General features: G+C 40.5%; 1 protein-coding gene across 1 annotated transcript in view; it reads right to left on the bottom strand.

Annotated features, from left to right (window-relative positions):
- Positions 1 to 18757, bottom strand: part of LOC308075683 (GDNF family receptor alpha-4-like) — a gene marked incomplete at its 3' end in the record, with an annotated part of 99612 nt that overhangs the window by 38442 nt on the left and 42413 nt on the right. The window contains exons 2-3 of the mRNA XM_080415631.1: positions 12322 to 12630; positions 919 to 990 (exon numbers count right to left, since the gene is read on the bottom strand). Coding sequence (XP_080271757.1) covers positions 919 to 990; positions 12322 to 12630 — 381 coding nt within the window. The remainder of the gene's footprint in view (positions 1 to 918; positions 991 to 12321; positions 12631 to 18757) is intronic.

Raw genomic sequence — 18757 nt, 5'->3', positions numbered from 1 at the left:
GTGATTAGGCAATTATGTAATAATTGGTCAAAGTGGTAAAATTGACATTGATGCTAAATTAACACATTTACATGGGGACCCCCTGGAACCTCCTCGAGGAACCCTGGGGGTCCCCGGACCCCACTTTGAGAACCACCTGAGGAAGATAATCAATCGCTACACTGACATACTGACCGACAGATATGGATTTAGGTGTGATTGCATGACAAAGGTTAGCCCGCTGCACGCCTGCCTGCCATTAACTCTTTAAGACCTGAGAACGCATCTGTGTGTCATTTTTTAGATTTCGTTGGGCTATTCAAAAATAGCAGATATACAAGCTCATAGCGCGGCACCGAGTGCCGCGCTATGAGCTTGTAGATCTGCTATTTTTGAAAAATCGTGAAAAATGTTGTGCAAATCTTTGAATATATATATATTTAAAGCGAGCATTTCTAGCTAAAATGTTATTGCTTCTGGGGATTCTACAAAATGTCTTCTAAATCAGTTTAAAACTGTTTTCTGAAACACTTATGTTGCTATAATATTAATGTCAGTGTCAAGGAGCCCCACAACGATATGTATTTGGCTGCGGACCCCCATCTCAAAAAAATAAATTCCAGGGACCCCCAGAAGCAAAGATTTGAGTAAAAAACAATTGCTTTATAGATATATATTCAAAGATTTGCAAAAAAAAAACACGATTTAAAAAAAAATAGCAGATCTACAAGCTCATAGCGCGGCACTCGGTGCCGCGCTATGAGCTTGTAGATCTGCTATTTTTGAATAGCCAAAAGTATAAAATATGGATAAAGTGGTTACACAGATGCGTCCCCCGGTCTTAAAGGGTTAAAATAGTCCATGTGTGACAGAGATGAACATCGACTCGCTGCGGTCCAATCGTATGTGGCGTGTGCATGCGTGTGTTTGATAACCTACCGGCCACTAAGGACGCCATCTGTATGTCCATGGGCAAGTCTTCATAGGGAGACACCTCTAGCTCATCCTCGCCTGGAGAGAGAGAGAGAGAGAGAGAGAGTCAAGCAGTGGTGGAAAAAGTACTCAAATTCTTTACTTAAGTAAAAGTACCAATACTGCAATATAAAAATACTCCATTACAAGTAAAAGTCCAGAATTCAAAATTTACTTGAGTAAAAGTACAAAAGTATTGGCATCAAAATGTACTTAAAGTATCAAAAGTAAAAGTACTAAATATTTGAAAATAGCAGATCTACAAGCTCACAACGCGTCGCGATGCGACGCGTTGTGAGCTTGTAGATCGGCTATTTTCAAATAGCATAGGTATAAAATAGTGCTAGAGTGGTTAATGTGTGTTTTATAACATAATAATTTATATCTGCAAAGTAACTAGTAACTAAAGTTTTCAAATAAATGTAGTGGAGTAAAAGTACAATATTTGCCTCTGAGATGTAGTGGAGTAGAAGTAAAAGTATAGACAATTGAAAATACTCCAGTAAAGTAAAAGTACCTCAAAATTGTACTTAAGTACAGTACTTGGGTACATGTACTTAGTTACTTTCCACCACTGGAGTCAAGTCACCTTTATTTGTATAGATTTTCAGGCCGCCTACATTGCGCTAATCAGAGCATAGCTCCTAACGTGGCCCCTGGGGGCTACATGTGGCATGTGGCATGGTATAACTATTCTGATGGCACACCCGTGAACAGTGTTTGTGCCAAGTTTGGTGTGGATCGGAGCAACGGTGCGCCTCACAGGTCCGGATGTTGCGTTTGTGACCGCGGTCCACAGTCCCCCCACCACCCACTCTCTAGGCAATTTTAATATAGGATGTCACATTTAAAAACAACAGTAAGTTGACCCAAAGAGCTTAAAACATAGGTAAAAGAAACACACAAAAAAATGTATAAATGTAAAAACAAAATGTATTACAATCAGTGGTCAAAACAGAAAATGTGTTAGTTGCCCTCAGACTGACAGACTGAGCTAAAAGCAATAAGAGAAGAGGTGAGTTTGTTGTCGGTTGGATTAAAAATGGTAAATGGTGGGACTGGACTGTTAAATGGTGGAACTGTGTGTGATGGGAGATTGAGAGAGAGAGGGAGAGAGAGATTGAGAAGATTTGTGTTAAAAAAATGCAAAATTGTTAACTCTCTCAGTGCCAATGAAAAAAAGAATGTATTGCGAACTGTGCCAATTTTTTTCTTTCTTTTTTCAAAGTAAAAAAAAAGTGCTTAGGAAGCGAGATACAGCCTTTTTCAGTTATAGGTTAAACAAAGAGTGGATGGAGCTGCAAATCTTCAGATAATGATATCTTGGGTTCTGAACACTTTTTTCCAAAAAAAATTAAGATTTTTCAAAAATGTTAAAAAATATCAGAATCAGAATCAGAACCCTAACCCTGTACAGTGATGCGCTGTGAGCTTCTATATCTGCTATTTTTAAATAGCCACGGTAACACATTTTGCTGGGGACCCCTGGAACCCCCCCAAGGACCCCTGGGGGTCCCCAGACCCCACTTTGAGAACCACTGACACAGTCCACGCATCAATTACGGTTAAGAAGAAAAAAAAACAAGAAGTGGAATTAATTCCTGGGTAGCAGTGACTGTGGAGTTGAGAATCATTCTTCCCTTTTCCTCTACAGACCGGGGTTTAGATGTACCGTGGCCTGTGTCTGGCTCGTAGCCCAGTGTCTCTCCGCTCACTGTCTTTAACTCTTTAAGACCTGAGAACGCATCTGTGTGTCATTTTTAGATTTCGTTGGGCTATTCAAAAATAGCAGATATACAAGCTCATAGCGCGGCACCGAGTGCCGCGCTATGAGCTTGTAGATCTGCTATTTTTGAAAAATCGTGAAAAATGTTGTGCAAATCTTTGAATATATATATATTTAAAGCGAGCATTTCTAGCTAAAATGTTATTGCTTCTGGGGATTCTACAAATGTCTTCTAAATCAGTTTAAAACAGTTTTCTGAAACACTTATGTTGCTATAATATTAATGTCAGTGTCAAGGAGCCCCACAACGATATGTGTTTGGCTGCGGACCCCCATCTCAAAAAAAAAAATTTCCAGGGACCCCAGAAGCAAAGATTTGAGTAAAAAACAATTGCTTTATAGATATATATTCAAAGATTTGCAAAAAAAAAACACGATTTAAAAAAAAATAGCAGATCTACAAGCTCATAGCGCGGCACTCGGTGCCGCGCTATGAGCTTGTAGATCTGCTATTTTTGAATAGCCAAAAGTATAAAATATGGATAAAGTGTTTACACAGATGCGTCCCCCGGTCTTAAAGGGTTAAAAACCAGGCCAAACCTGACCAGACTACAGCTTAGCCACGCATTGTTCACAAACTTGGACAGACCGCAGCGAATACGAGCCATAAAGTAACTGCTACTGACTGCCTCTATAACCTCTGCTGCCATCAGTAACAAAAACAGCCTTGGTGCAGTGTTTTCTGTTTCTGTTTAGTTTTTTTTTGGCTGCCGTACAAGCGTGTCCAATTCACATCATCTACTCCGCAAAAAACGGCTGACTGGGGGAGAACGGAGCTGTCATTTACTGTTATATTGTTTTCTGAACTTGATGCGTCCTCAGAAACCTGGCTAATTTAAGGCACTGTGGTTTACTTTATGGCCCAAACCGCTCACCGCACTGACACAGGCCTAATGTCCCAACCAGTGTTGCCATGTCTGCTTATTATAAGCGACTTTTATCTAAAACATATTTTGTGCCAGGGACCCCCATAACAGATTTGTTAAAGTTTATTTTTTAATATTCAAAAATTTATTTTGAAAAGATCAGATCTACAAGCGATTGAGCTATTTTCAAACAGCCAACATGTAGGTTTAAAGTGCTCATGCGGCCTAGTCGCTACTTTTGGGCTTGTTTTGATAGACCTCGTTGCTCATTTCTCTCGCAAAGTCTGGCAACAGTGCTCACCGCACTGACAGACCTAATGTCCTAATGCTCGGACCCGGCCGTGACCAGGGGCGGCCTTTCCTATGTTTCACCCGTTTCAATTGAAACGGGCCCCGAACCTCAGGGGGCCCCCGATTTTTTTGAAAAAAAAAAAAAAAAAAAAAAAAGTTTAGATTTTTTTTTTTTTTTTTCAAAATATTTTTTTTGATTTCTTTTCAAATGTTATTATTATTATATATATTTTTTCAAATATTATTATCATTTTTTTAAAACTATGCCTAAAACTAAACTTATTTCTAACCTTATCCTCAATAACAACACAAAATAACACAAATACAAGAATACAAGAACCACTGGTCCGCAAACATCATGCGATTAAAAGAAAATTATAATAATATTTGAAAAAATATATATAATAATGATAACATTTGAAAAAAAATCTAAAAAAAAAAATTAAAAAAAAAAAAAAAAAAATCTAAACTTTTTTTTTTTTTTTTTTTTTTTTTCTGGGGGTGGGGGGGGTGCATAGGGGGCCACATATTAGCTCTTGAAACGGGCCCCCAGATCACTAAGGCCGCCCCTGGCCGTGACTCACCATAACCTCTTTTCTCTGTCTCTGTTCAACAGAATAAAAGAAAGAAAGCCTTGAATCATAACCATTAAGAAGGACGAGACACCAAACACGGCAACGCACTACCAAACCCCACAGCTGACCCCAAACCGGACCGAACCGGACCCCTCCGGAGTGTTAATGAGCTGTGTACTGACCACACTGGACTTTGCATTGTGCTCTCTCACACAAAAACAGAAGTCAACGTGATACACGCCAGTCCTGCTGGCTTCCAGGTGGAGAGTACATTTTAATTAACCACTTAAACCCTATATGGTTGACCGGAGTCCCTCAGGGCTCTATACTAGCGTCTTTTCTGTTTTCTGTTATTGTGGGGAAAGCTTGCAACGTGCTGTGTGCTTGTCGGATTTTCTGCAAAAGCTTTCCCTAGAATACGTCCCAAAACACCCGTCCTTGGTTCTGGTGACTGACATTATCCTTCTAATACGTGAGGAGACTCTGTGTTTTTTCAATTACTTTTTTCATCTATTTGTATTTTTTTTTTTTTTTTTTTTTTTTTTTAATACAATTAAAAAGAAATGTAATAATTGAAAAAAGTATAAAAAAAACATGGCCCCCTCACGTATTAGGAGGGCAGGATGAGTCACCAGAACCAAGGACGGGTGTTCTTGATTAATCTATCATGGTTAAAATGGAGTTTGAAGTTATCATGGGTTTGTATAGGAAGGGGGCGTGTGATAAAATGAATATCAAATATCTAAATACTGAATCAAGCCACTTGAAAACTGTCTGGGGGGCCAACAAAAGCCTTCGCATTCAGTATGCTTTTGAGGTACTTTTACTTTACTTGACTAATATTATTTCCATGTTTTCGATACTTTATACTTCTACTCCAATACATCTCAGAGGTAAATATTGTACTTTTAAACGATTATTTGAAAACTTTAGTTACTAGTTTTGTCTTTTGCAGGAAATCCAGTAGACTACTAGAGGTTCGGGCCACTACGCGACCCTCACACCTATGTCGCACCACCGATCCGACCGATATGCCCATATATGGAGATCTCTGTATATGTCAGTCCATGTCCCTTTTATGCCCATATATGGAGATCTCTGATGTCATCAGTATATATGCCCACATATGGTCATGCCCCCTTTTGTGCCCACATATGGAGTTCCCTAATGTTATCATAAAATGCCTATATATGGGCATACCCCCTTTTGCGCCCATATATGGAGCCGACGATTTGTTTGCGCCTGATGCCATGACGACACACTCCATATTTGGGCGTAGCTGCATTGGGAACTCCTTATATGGTTATGGCTGAGTCACGGTGACATGAGCGTGAAGTCAGAGGTCCGTCAGAGGTCCGCCCGCCCTCCCGCCCGTCCTCCCTTAAGCCATTTCTTATCTATTCAAAACAAGGGAACCAGGGAACCTGGTACTGCCAGACCCCCTAGTGGTTGAAATCTGAATGGCCGGAAATCTGAATGGTTTCTCAACTACGTCACGCTAAGCTTGGCCAATCAAAAAGAGGGACATGTAAGAAAACGTTTTCGTCCATATATGGACGAAAACGATAGCAAAAGGGGACCGACAAAGCCTCATGTAGGCCTGACCCCCTGGGTCTGGCAAATAGCTGATCTACAGGCTCACAGCGCGCTATAAGCTTGTAGATCTGCAATTATTATGCCAGTCTTTGACAATTTACGGCTATATTCAATTCCGTCGTAAAATGTTGATGTCCTCACAAGTGTAGTAATAAAAACGTGTGTGGGTGAGGGTGTGTGTGTGTGTGTGTGTGTGTGTGTGTGTGTGTGTGTGTGTGTGTGTGTGTGTGTGTGTGTGTGTGTGTGTGTGTGTGTGTGTGTGTGCGTGTGTGCGTGAGTGAGTGTGTGCGTGTGTGTGTGTGTGTGTGTGCGAGCGAGCGAGCGAGCTGGCTAACTCCTCCCCTGTGGCCCATTAGTCAGCAGAGCATTAGTGTAATTACACACTCCTCGGCTCCCAGCGCTGCTAGGCTAGGCTGCTCGAGCGTGTCATTACCATAAATATATAGCCCCGAATGGGATTTACATACATAAACACTTTACATGCCATTACATTCTTGATTGAGTCGGTACGTTTTGGAGTGTGCCGGATAATTTGCGGGAGGACACGGCCCCTCTCTCTTAATGCTACGGGTCCCTGGACCCTGGCGGGTGGGTGGGGTGGGTGGGGTGGGTGGGGCTAATGGCTTTTCAGGTTGAGACACAGGATGAAGGGAAAATGAGGTCGCCCCGACTTTAGTTTTTACTTCTTTTTTTCTCTCCTTTGTTTTGTTCTTATAGGTGGAACACCCTGATTTAAGTCACACGCAGTGGTGGAAAAAGTACTCAAATGTTGTACTTAAGTAAAAGTATCAATACTGCAATGTTGAAATTCTTACGTAAGTGAAAGTCCGGAATTCAAAATGTACTTGAGTAAAAGTACAAAAGTATTGGTATCAAAAATGTACTTAAAGTACCAAAAGCAGAAAGTACTCATTACGCAGAATGTCCCATTTCAAGTTTTCAAATGTACAACAATCTTTTGAAAATAGCAGGTGAGCTTGTAGATCTGCTATTTTCAAATGGCCGAAATGGATATACTGTAGGGCTGAGGTGGTTAATGCATGTTTTGTAATAATAATCAAAATCTACAAAGTAACTAGTAACTAATGTTTTCAAATAAATGTAGTGGAGTAAAAGCACACTAGCCTATTTGGATCTGAGATGGGGTGCGTGGAGTAGAAGTAAAAGTACTGGAAATTGGAAATTCTCGAGTAAAGTACAAATGCCTGAACAAAATTGTACTTATAGTACTTAAGTAAATGTACTTTGTTACTTTCCACCACTGGTCACATGTTTTAACATTCAGGGGGGGGGGGGCTGCGGCACATGCAGGACCCACTGTGAGTATATGCGTGTGTGTGTGTGTGTGTGTGTGTGTGTGTGTGTGTGTGTGTGTGTGTGTGTGTGTGTGTGTGTGTGTGTGTGTGTGTGTGTGTGTGTGTGTGTGTGTGTGTGTGTGTGTGTGTGTGTGCTTTAGACTACCATATACCGTGGGCCAACATCATCTGTCAGAGGTAGATATTCATAAACAACTTCATATTTTTCACTCCACTTCCCAAGGTAACAATCATACTTAAAGTATGTGTGTGTGTGTGTGTGTGTGTGTGTGTGTGTGTGTGTGTGTGTGTGTGTGTGTGTGTGTGTGTGTGTGTGTGTGTGTGTGTGTGTGTGTGTGTGTGTAGGCTACTGTATTATATGTGTGTGTGTGTGTGTGTAATGTATGCATTATGTGCGTGCATGTCAGACTCATTGTGTGTGTGTGTGTGTGTGTGTGTGTGTGTGTGTGTGTGTGTGTGTGTGTGTGTGTGTGTGTGTGTGTGTGTGTGTGTGCGTGCGTGCGTGCGTGCGTGCGTGCGTGCGTGCGTGCGTGCGTGCGTGCGTGCGTGCGTGCGTGCGTGCGTGCGTGCGTGCGTGCGTGCGTGCGTGCGTGCGTGCGTGCGTGTGCTCTTAGCCTTTTGTCCCATGCAGTACAAATGACTTCATCGCTGTCGGGCAAAAACCTCGTATCTCCATATTTAAACTTTTTCCGTTTTAATGTTGAAAAACATTTTGAAATTGTTCAAATAGCTCATCAACATGGACACGTTGTGAGCCTGTAGATCGGCTATTTGAACTATTAAAAAAAAAATCAAAATAGTAAAAAATGCCCAAAAGGTTTAGGCATGTAGGAGTAAGGCGGCGCGCAAGATAGATAGATAGATAGATAGATAGATAGATAGATAGATAGATAGATAGATAGATAGATAGATAGATAGATAGATAGATAGATAGATAGATAGATAGATAGATAGATAGATAGATAGATAGATAGATAGATAGATAGGGCCCATCGTCTCTGTCTAGTGGAAACCTCATATGTCCAAAACTGTTACTTTTCACGATTCAAATTCAAAACGAACAGTGGAGGATAAATGACTTGACATATTTCACCGGAGCAGCTCCGCTAGGTCCGGGTTCTGCAACAGATGGTCAGAGGCAGGTATTCATTAGGAGATTGGTTGTTATACCGACGTTGATTGATGCTTGATATCGTCTCTGTCGGGTGGAAACCTCATACAGTACGTCCAAAATGTGTTTTGAACTTTTCAGGATTCAAATAAAAAATTAATAAAGAAACAGTAGATATACAAAGCTCAAAACGTTTGAGCTTGTACATCAGCTATTTCTGCTACTTTTGTGTGACGTTGTAGGATGATGAATTTATTAAATAAAAACTGAGAACATAAAATATGGACGTACAAGGTTTCTGCCGACGATATGTTTACGTTATGTTTCGTGACGGCAACGTTTCCGTCAACGTTATTTCTTAACCCTTTAAGACCGGGGGACGCATCTGTGTAACCACTTTATCCATATTTTATACTTTTGGCTATTAAAAAATAGCAGATATACAAGCTCATAGCGCGGCACCGAGTGCCGCGCTATGAGCTTGTAGATCTGCTATTTTTTTTAAAAATCGTGTTGTTTTTTTTGCAAATCTTTGAATATATATCTATAAAGCAATTGTTTTTTACTCAAATCTTTGCTTCTGGGGGTCCCTGGATTTTTTTTTTTTTAGATGGGGGTCCGCAGCCAAATACATATCGTTGTGGGGCTCCTTGACACTGACATTAATATTATAGCAACATAAGTGTTTCAGAAAACTGTTTTAAACTGATTTAGAAGACATTTGTAGAATCCCCAGAAGCAATAACATTTTAGCTAGAAATGCTCGCTTTAAATATATATATATTCAAAGATTTGCACAACATTTTTCACGATTTTTCAAAAATAGCAGATCTACAAGCTCATAGCGCGGCACTCGGTGCCGTGCTATGAGCTTGTAGATCTGCTATTTTTGAATAGCCCAACGAAATCAAAAAATGACACACAGATGCGTTCTCAGGTCTTAATGGGTTAACAGGGAGCGGGAAGTCCACACCCCCTTTTAATATCATTCTATATTAGACAGACACCGATATAAATCTCCGGGATTATTTTCCGGGGCTGGCGGGGTTATGATGTCAGCTTGAGCCACTTGAACCCTAATCTCTCAAGAACAGATACAGAGCTGCGCTACTGAACCTGTTTCGGGAGCCCCGTTCAAAACGTGTGCGCGTTGGCCTACAAGTGGGCGTGCCTTCATATCAGGAAGCAGGCCGGCGCTTTTACCCAATCAAATGTAGTGGGCGGGATTTACATCTGTGCGTTCGCTTCCCCACTGGAAACAAACCCAAACTCGTTTAGACAATAGCGTCCTCGGAGCCGACAAAACCACGGAAAGTTAGTAACATTTTAACTTGTTCTTCCATCGTAGAAACAAGTGGGTTTATAACCAAAACGATCCATGTTCTTTGGGAGCAATGGTGTTAGTGTTCCGTAGAGAAATGTTGTTAGTGGGAATGAAAACATAGGCGCACCACCGGAAGAGGAGGGCTGAGGGCAGGGGCCAAACGCCGGTTTTCCAGTCAGCGTCGGTCTATTTAATCACTCCCCCCAGAGTCAAATGCAAAAGTGAAAAACGCTGGGGGCGCTGTTTTTCCTTTTTATTTGACGATGGGTTCCCAGATTGCTTGAACCCTAGCATCCCTATAGAGCATCGCAGTTCCCGCCCACTTCCTGGTTTTTCGTGGTGCCGGAAGGAACAACTCAATGCATTTTTCCCATTGACATTTCCAAAAATATTTATATCTATTAATTTAAGCCTTGAATCAAGCCATCATGACATGACATGAATTGTTTGTTGGATCTTGTTTAGTCGATACACTTATTTGTTTTAGCTCATGCTCATTTGATTTAGCTATTTTGTCTCATCTGTTTAAGGAAATAGGTAGCTGATATATTGTACTTTTACCTTAGCGCTAGGTATACTCTTGGTTGCTTGTTTTTGCAGAAAATGCACTAAAGACTTCTGGTGATTAGTAGTTTTCGTTCCCTACCTATGTTGAATACACTTATTGTAAGTCGCTTTGGATAAAAGCGTCTGCTAAATGACTGTAATGTAATGTAATGTAATGTAATGAATCATGACCATAAAACGTTTGATTCTGTGATTTATTTTTTGTTGAAAACGGCAAAACAAAGGGTATTCATTAAATATAGTATATCATATAATTAAATATAAAATAAAAAAAATCACAGAAAAAAACGTTTTATGGTCATGATTCATGTCATGTCATGATGGCTTGATTCGAGGCTTAAATTAATAGATAAAAATATTTTTGGAAATGTCAATGGGAAAAATGCATTGAGTTGTTCCTTCCGGCACCACGAAAAACCAGGAAGTGGGCGGGAACTGCGATGCTCTATTGTAGAGGAACCTTCGCTGAAAAGAGTTGATCTACAAAAGCGTGTAAATAGGCTCTTTTCGGCAAAGACATCTGGCGCAGAGAGAAAAGTAGAGAGCCGACCCCAGTCAACTAAGTACTAGTGAGCAAAGGGCTGCCGGGCCGAGGAATCGAACCAGGGACTCACTGTCAGGTATCAGATCCTATGTGGCACATGCCTTAACCACTTGGCTATTGGACACCCACACGTTGTGGTAGAGCGGCCGCCGGCCGCTGAGGGAAACAGAAGATTCCCAGTTCGATACCGGGCTCCCCCTGAGTTACTATTAGTGTGGAAGTGTCCTTGAGCAAGACGCTGAACCCCTAATTGCTCCTGATGAGCAGGTTGGTGCCTTGCATGGTTTCCTTCATGTGAATGTAAAGCGCTTTGGATAAATACACCTTTTACCATTTTATTCTGTCCTGCATGTTCTATGCTTTGAAATCACGTAGGCTACTATGCTAACCTAAGATATCAAAGTATTGATCTTTTCTGACACACGCTTTCAGGAGCCATAACACACACTACAAGTCAGAGTTATTGAAGGCAAGGCACAAGACCAAACGTAGCAGCATGTTAAGATTCCCATGTCCCATGAAAACGCTGTTCTCCATCACCCGAGTGACCATTTTCATTCTCTACTCAGACGGATCCGGAGAGCACGTCATCCGAAGATTTCCGCCTCCGTCCAATTCCTGTTTAGCGCTTTCCTGAAATCAGCTGTATCTTGAGTTGACTTTTTGTGTCCTGCATTTCGCGAGACATGTTATTTTCAACATGCTGCTACAAGAGAAGGGGTCGTCACGGTTGGATAGTTTTTTTCTCTGGGCGACGCACACTGATACCGTTTGTGATCACAAACGGTCGGACGAGCGATCATAACGGATATACATTTTCTGTGACCAGTTGAAAAGGTAAGAAAAACTAAAATCGCTAGCAGTGGGCAAACACAGCCAGAAATAAGTCTGTTAACACATTGATTGCCTAGATCGAGTTAACTCGTTTTTAGAATCCATCGCTTGATTGCCTAGATCGAGTTAACTCGTTTTTACATTTTTTGGGGAAAATTCCACAAGGGGCGACCTAACACAGCTTTGGAATGATCGATCGTCTCTCAGAGAAGAACAATGTGGATGTGACGTCATTCCAAAAAACGTCACTTCCATCCGCCCCAATGATGGGATTTTCAGAAAAACGGCTGTAACTCAGTTTCTTTTTTTTCCATTGAAAACCACCCGTTTTCAGCGGACCAAAGCTCCAAAATGGCGGATCGCGGTTGGAAACTTGTCGTTCCCATGGATACACAGATCCTTCCGTCTACTCACAGGAAACTTTTTCTGTGTGTTTTTTTTACACAATGTCGGTTCCACGGCGTTTCAAATATCATCGGATTGAGGTAATTATACGCCGGCACGGGGATAGAAAACTATGTTTAATATCTTGGCAATCAATGTGTTAATGGGTTCTATACCTGGCAGGAGTCGGACGCTCCAGTAGACCCGCAGGCAGTGCTCCTCGCGGCGGGCGGCGCGCCGGCACTTGCAGGCCAGCAGGTCGGGGTGGCGCGCCAGCAGCGCGTCCTGGCTCTCCAGGCACTCGGCCGCCGTCTGCTCGGCCAGCGAGGAGAGCGCCTCCTCGGCCGCGCACAGCTCCAGGCCCCGGTAGAGGGCCTCGCAGCGCGGGTCCTCCACGCACACCTTGTGGGCCTCCACGCAGTCCAGGGCCTCCGGGGGGGAGGCGAAGGGAGGCAGGCCGGGGGACGCTGACATGAGCGACACGCCTATACGAGGGGGGGGGGGGGGGGGGGAGAGGGAGAGCATGGGTGAGTAGGGTGAGAGGGAGGAGTGTATAGCTATAGAGCAGGGGTCTTCAACAGGGGGTCCGGGACCCCTAGGGGGTCCTCAGAGCTACTATAGGGGGTCCGCCAAATCTTTGTGTGATACGATTTAGTTTTTTTTACATTAACCACTTGAACCCTAGAATTCCTTTTCTGAGGGGAACATTAGCCAAAAATAGCAGATCTACAAGCTCTCAACGCCTCGCGCTGCGAGGCGTTGAGAGCTTGTAGATCGGCTATTTTTTGTAGATCGGCTATTTTTGGCAAAGAGGCTATAGGTGTAGAGGGAAAAAAGAGCAGACTAAGTTAAAAAAAAACTTTAATCTGATACACAATTTTATACAATATAGAGGGGGTCCCTGCTTCATCTCTCTCTCAGCTAGGGGGTCCTTGGCCTGAAAACGTTGAAGACCCCTGCCATAGAGAAATGGTTCTCAAACTTTTTCGTGTCAAGCAGTGTTGATTTCGTCGACTAAAACTATGACGAAAAAAAATTCGCCGACTACCTTTTTTTCACTGACGAAAACGAAATAAAAACTAAGGTACGATGACTAAAACTAAGACTTAGTTAGTGAGGGATCTAGTGGAGAAGAGATCCAGTAGAACTAAAAGACAAGTCATTTTATGCTTGGTTGCGCTCAGGTGTTGCACTCTGAAAATAGCAGATCTACGAGATCACAACGCGTCGCGCTGCGATCACAACGCCATCAAGGCACCGCCAAAACACATTTTAGTCGACTAAATCAACTGTGGATTTAGTCGACTAAAACTAGACCAACAGTCAAACATTTCAGATGACTAAAATGTGACTTTAATTTTTTTTAATTTGATTCAAAAGACTATGACTAAAACCGAATCAAAATTTGCTGTCAAAATCAACACTGGTGTCAAGGACCCCCAAATTGACGTATATTAGCCCACGGACCCCCATTTGAAAAGATATCGCAGAGAGTCAACCTTTTTAATTTCTTGGGGGTCCCAATCTACACTGTTAGTATCATCATCAGTGTTTAATTTAATGTAACTCTGAGAGTGTACAAATGGAACCAAATGGACCAGAGAGTGACTGACCGCTGACCTGGTAGGCAGCGGTTCCGGTAGGACGGTAGGAGAGACAAAAGAGACTCTTTGTGTCTCCTCCCGGAACCGCTGCCGGTCATCAAATTATTGTCTTAGGAATGCGACAAAAACTAAAAAATATCCATGAATTGAAGTCTCCATGGGGTGACTAATCCATAGAAAAAAAGTATTTTTGGGGGTGAAATATCTCTTTATTAACAACTCACTGAGTGCCATTGACGTGTTTCACGTGTTTTACCGCAATGGCGCAACGTGCCAATGACGTGTTTGACGTGTTTTTGAAAAAATATCAGAACCCAAGATATCATCATTTGAAGATTTGCTGCTCCTTTCACTTCTTGTTTAACTTATTACTGAAAAAGGCTGCATCTCGGCTCCTGAGCACCTTTTTTTTTACTACACTACTATTTTTCAATGTTATATTATTTTCAAAAGGCAGACAATTAATGTCAACGAGGTCCAATGACCTCGTTGACATTTGTGAAACCACACAGTGCAACCCTCAGTGATTAGCACACTGTTAACTTATACCAGGATTTCACAATAAATTACAGTATTATTTCACAATAAAATACTGTATTCAGAAAGTTACTGTGAAATCACACCATCCTCTGTGATATAACAACAAATTACTGTACTTTTAATTGGTACAAGGATTTCACAACTCTTTCAGTATTATTTCACAATAAAATACAGTATTCAGAATGTTACTGTGAAATCACAACATCCTCTGTGATATCACAACTAATTACTTGAACCGCTATGCATTGTGGGATTTGGCGCAAAAAATGGTACAAGGATTTCACAATAAAATACTGTATTCAGAAAGTTACTGTGAAATCACACCATCCTCTGTGATATAACAACAAATTACTGTACTTTTAATTGGTACAAGGATTTCACAATAAATTACAGTATTATTTCACAATAAAATACAGTATTCAGAATGTTACTGTGAAATCACACCATCCTCTGTGATATAACAACAAATTACTGTACTTTAAATTGGTACAAGGATTTCACAACTCTTTCAGTATTATTTCACAATAAAATACAGTATTCAGACATACGGATCTCTTAATATCTCGAATACGATAAGGACTTAGAGTCCAATGTTTGGATATGTTGTTCAACTTGCCGAGACGCACGCGTGGATATCTTGTTTGTCCCGGTACGACTTTTTTTTTATTTCTGACTTTGTCGCTCGGTATGGGTCAAGGTTTTACGCCTCTATGTACCTTGGGACAGTGTAAGAAGCAAATGTTAGAAGTGTCGTAGCGGGACAAACAAGACATCCACGCGTGCGTCTTGGCGAGCTGTACAACATATCCGAAAGGCAGATTCTAAAAACGTATCGTTATGGAGATATATTGTGTTATTGCGCAAAATAAATTGAGATTAGACCCCAGCCAATTAAGGAGAACGGTAAGGCTGTGTGTGAAGAGAGTTATACGAGCACGTTCAGGGCGGCGCGCTGATTTGTAATATGGTATCCGATTTTGTTTTTACTCTTTTTGAACAGTTTTTCACTATTATCTCAACCACTAGGGGGCGAAAACACAATCGGACAATGGATTCTGTATCTGCTCCTCAGCCCGAACGTGCCAATATAACTTTCCTCACACACGGACATGTGGTTCTGAAAATTAGGGTTACGGGCCTTCTTGAATAACTTGGCCAGTAGGGGGCGCCGACACGATCGGACAATGGATTCTGTATCTGCTCCTCAGCCCGAACGCGCCAATATAACTTACCTCACACACGGACATGTGGTTCTGAAAATTAGGGTTACGGGCCTTCTTGAATAACCTGGCCAGTAGGGGGCGCCGACACGATCGGACAATGGAATCTTGATCTGCTCCTCAGCCCGAACGCGCCAATATAACTTTCCTCACACACGGACATGTGGTTCTGAAAATTAGGGTTACGGGCCTTCTTGAATAATTTGGCCACTAGGGGGCGCCGACTAGGGGGCGCCGACACAATTATTATTATTATTATTGTTATTATTATTATTATTATTATTACCCTTATTATTATTATTATTCCAGTGTGTTACTGCTCTATACATTATTATTATTATTATTATTATTATTATTATTATTATTATTATTATTATTATTATTATTATTATTATTATTATTTCAGTGTGTTACTGCTCTATACATTACATTATTATTATTATTATTATTACAATTATTATTATTAGTATTATTATTAGTATTATTATTACAGTGTGTTACTGCTCTATACATTACATTATTATTAGTATTACTATTAGTATTAGTATTATTATTAGTATTATTACAGTGTGTTACTGCTCTATACATTACATTATTATTATTATTAATATTATTATCATTATTATTAGTATTAATATTATTATTAGTATTATTACAGTGTGTTACTGCTCTATACATTACATTATTAGTATTATTATTATTATTATTATTATTATTATTATTAGAATACAATACACACGGGGTGCCTTAAATATTATAAAATGCATTACAAAAGCGATATCAGAGTTGCATCATTTCGTTTAAAGTACTGAGAATTGGAAATACTCTAGTAAAGTAAAAATACCTCAAAATTGTACTTAAGTACAGTAGGCTACTTGAGTAAATGTACTTATTTACTTTACACCAACGCCCATATAGAACCACAAGCAGCACTTATTTGATCTGTTTTAACACTGAAACTATGTGTCAGATTCATCTTCACCGTTAGCCTTAGATTAAGACTATTGTAGATGTATTTTATCGATTTTAATTGATTTAATTTATTATTTATATTTATATCTACAAGAGTAGATATAACCCTCTCAGTTTGCCCTGAGATGTCACCAGTAAAGCCCGTATTTCTCCAAACATGTACAAATGCAAAATATAAGGTGCTTACCCGCTTGCCCCAAATGTTAGCTATGTGTCCGGAGTATTTGTGCAATATATAAGTCCATATTTTTCAATTAATAAGTGTTTTAATCCCGTCTGTGTCCGATTCTGTCGGAAGTTCCCATTGGGTGTTAGTGACGGGGCGCATCCGGTGAAAGCCAGAATTACACTCAATGTAAATAGAAGGTAAACGAGGGGGGAAAATGGCGTTTGGCCACAGACGGGATTAAAACACTTCTTTAATGAAAAACATAGACTAATACATTGCACAAATACTTCGGGCACCTAGTTAACATTTGGGGCAAGTTCACAAAGGCTAGGATCACCTTTTATCCCCAAATCACCAGAAAAAGTAACTAGATTTGTCGCTAAATAAGTCACTGGGGGGGTCTGGAAAAGAAGCTAAATCTAACGACAAAGTGTTACTGTGAAATCACACCATCCTCTGTGATATCACAACTAATTACTTTAAGTACTTGAACCGCTCTGCATTGTGGGATTTGGCGCAAAACTGCATCCATTTCGAGAGGGAAATGCTATGGGGAGAAGTATGGAAGATAATATTGGACTTTATTATCTGCAAAGATTTTTTCTAACCTCGCAAATATTTTGCATTCGTCAGTCGTATTTATATTGAACCTCGCAAATATTAGGCATTCGTCAGTCGTATATTTATTAACGTCGCAAATATTAGGCATTCGTCAGTCGTATATTTATTAACGTCGCAAATATTAGGCATTCGTCAGTCGTAAAAAAATCAGCATTGTAAATATAAAATCGAGCTCTGTAAAAAGTCAAGCTCTGTAGTTATTATTTGCACATTTGTCGCCTGCTTTTTACATGTTATGTTACATGTTTTTATGTGCGCAATAATGTCCAATTCCTCCCTCTCCAACTCTGTAATTTACACCTGGCAAATAATCTTTATGGCTAATAACTCGCAAATGAATTCACAAATGTTTTGACTGCTTCACTCGTGTTTTCTGGTATCTGCAAGTAAATAAAAAAAATCGAGCTCTGTAACTACGACGCACAATATATGCTTTGTGGATCTGATTTCTACACATGTGCGCATTGCCTTCTACAAGTGACGCACACATTACGGTTGTGGATCTGATGTCTACACATGTGTGACTCCTTTTTTAAGCGTCACTTGCAAAAACAGTGCGTGAGGACATCACTGCAGCAGAGCATACAGGTAAAGTGCCTATAATCAATTGCCTATAATGATTACTGGGGCATAATCACTAAACACTGAACAGTATTAGACCTAAGAAAGACTCATCATATATTATTTAATTTTTATATTATTTGAAATACATTTAGCTTAGTTTATTATGTAGCAGGACCATGCTAACGACTATGCTAACGTCATATTAACAGGGGTTTACAGGCTGAGTGGGGTATGAATAACATAATCACTGATCACTATTATGCTCCAATTAGACCCTATAAGACCCGATTTTATATTTCATATTTTAAATAATATTTAGCTTATTTATTATGTAGAAATTAAAGGAAGAACCATGCTAACGATGCTAGCGCGTTAGCATCATCATGGTTTATAGGCTGAGTGGGGCATGAATAACATTATCACCGATCACTATATATGCTCATTAGATCCTGAGAGACTATATTTTATATTTCATTAAGATTTATATGGTTACATTTGACGTAAAAACGATTTTACTGTTGTTGTTGTTAGCCATCTTTAGCAACTTAGCTCCCCTTTATGTAACCCATTACATTAAGCAGGGGTCTTCAACAGGGGGTCCGGGACCCCTAGGGGGTCCGAGACCCCTAGGGCGTCCTCAGAGTTACTACAGGGGGGATGTTTGTGTGATAGGAACTTTTTTTTTTTTACATTAACTTGTCCAGAACCCTAGAATTCCTTTTTCTGAGGGGAACATTAGCCAAAAATAGCAGCTCACATTGTGAGCTTGTAGATCGGCTATTTTAGCAAAGAGGTTTGATGTAGAGGGAAAAGGAGCAGATCAAGTAGGCTACGTACAATTATTTAGGGCAGAGGTCTTCAACAGGGGGTCCGTGACCCCTAGGGGGTCCGCGAAATTGTTGTTTGATTAAACAATATTTTT

This window comes from Gymnoscopelus braueri (assembly GCF_963280865.1).
Source record: "Gymnoscopelus braueri genome assembly, chromosome: 20".
Taxonomy (NCBI): domain Eukaryota; kingdom Metazoa; phylum Chordata; class Actinopteri; order Myctophiformes; family Myctophidae; genus Gymnoscopelus; species Gymnoscopelus braueri.
Note: the sequence above shows the minus strand (reverse complement) of the source record. Positions and strands in the feature narration are given on the sequence as shown.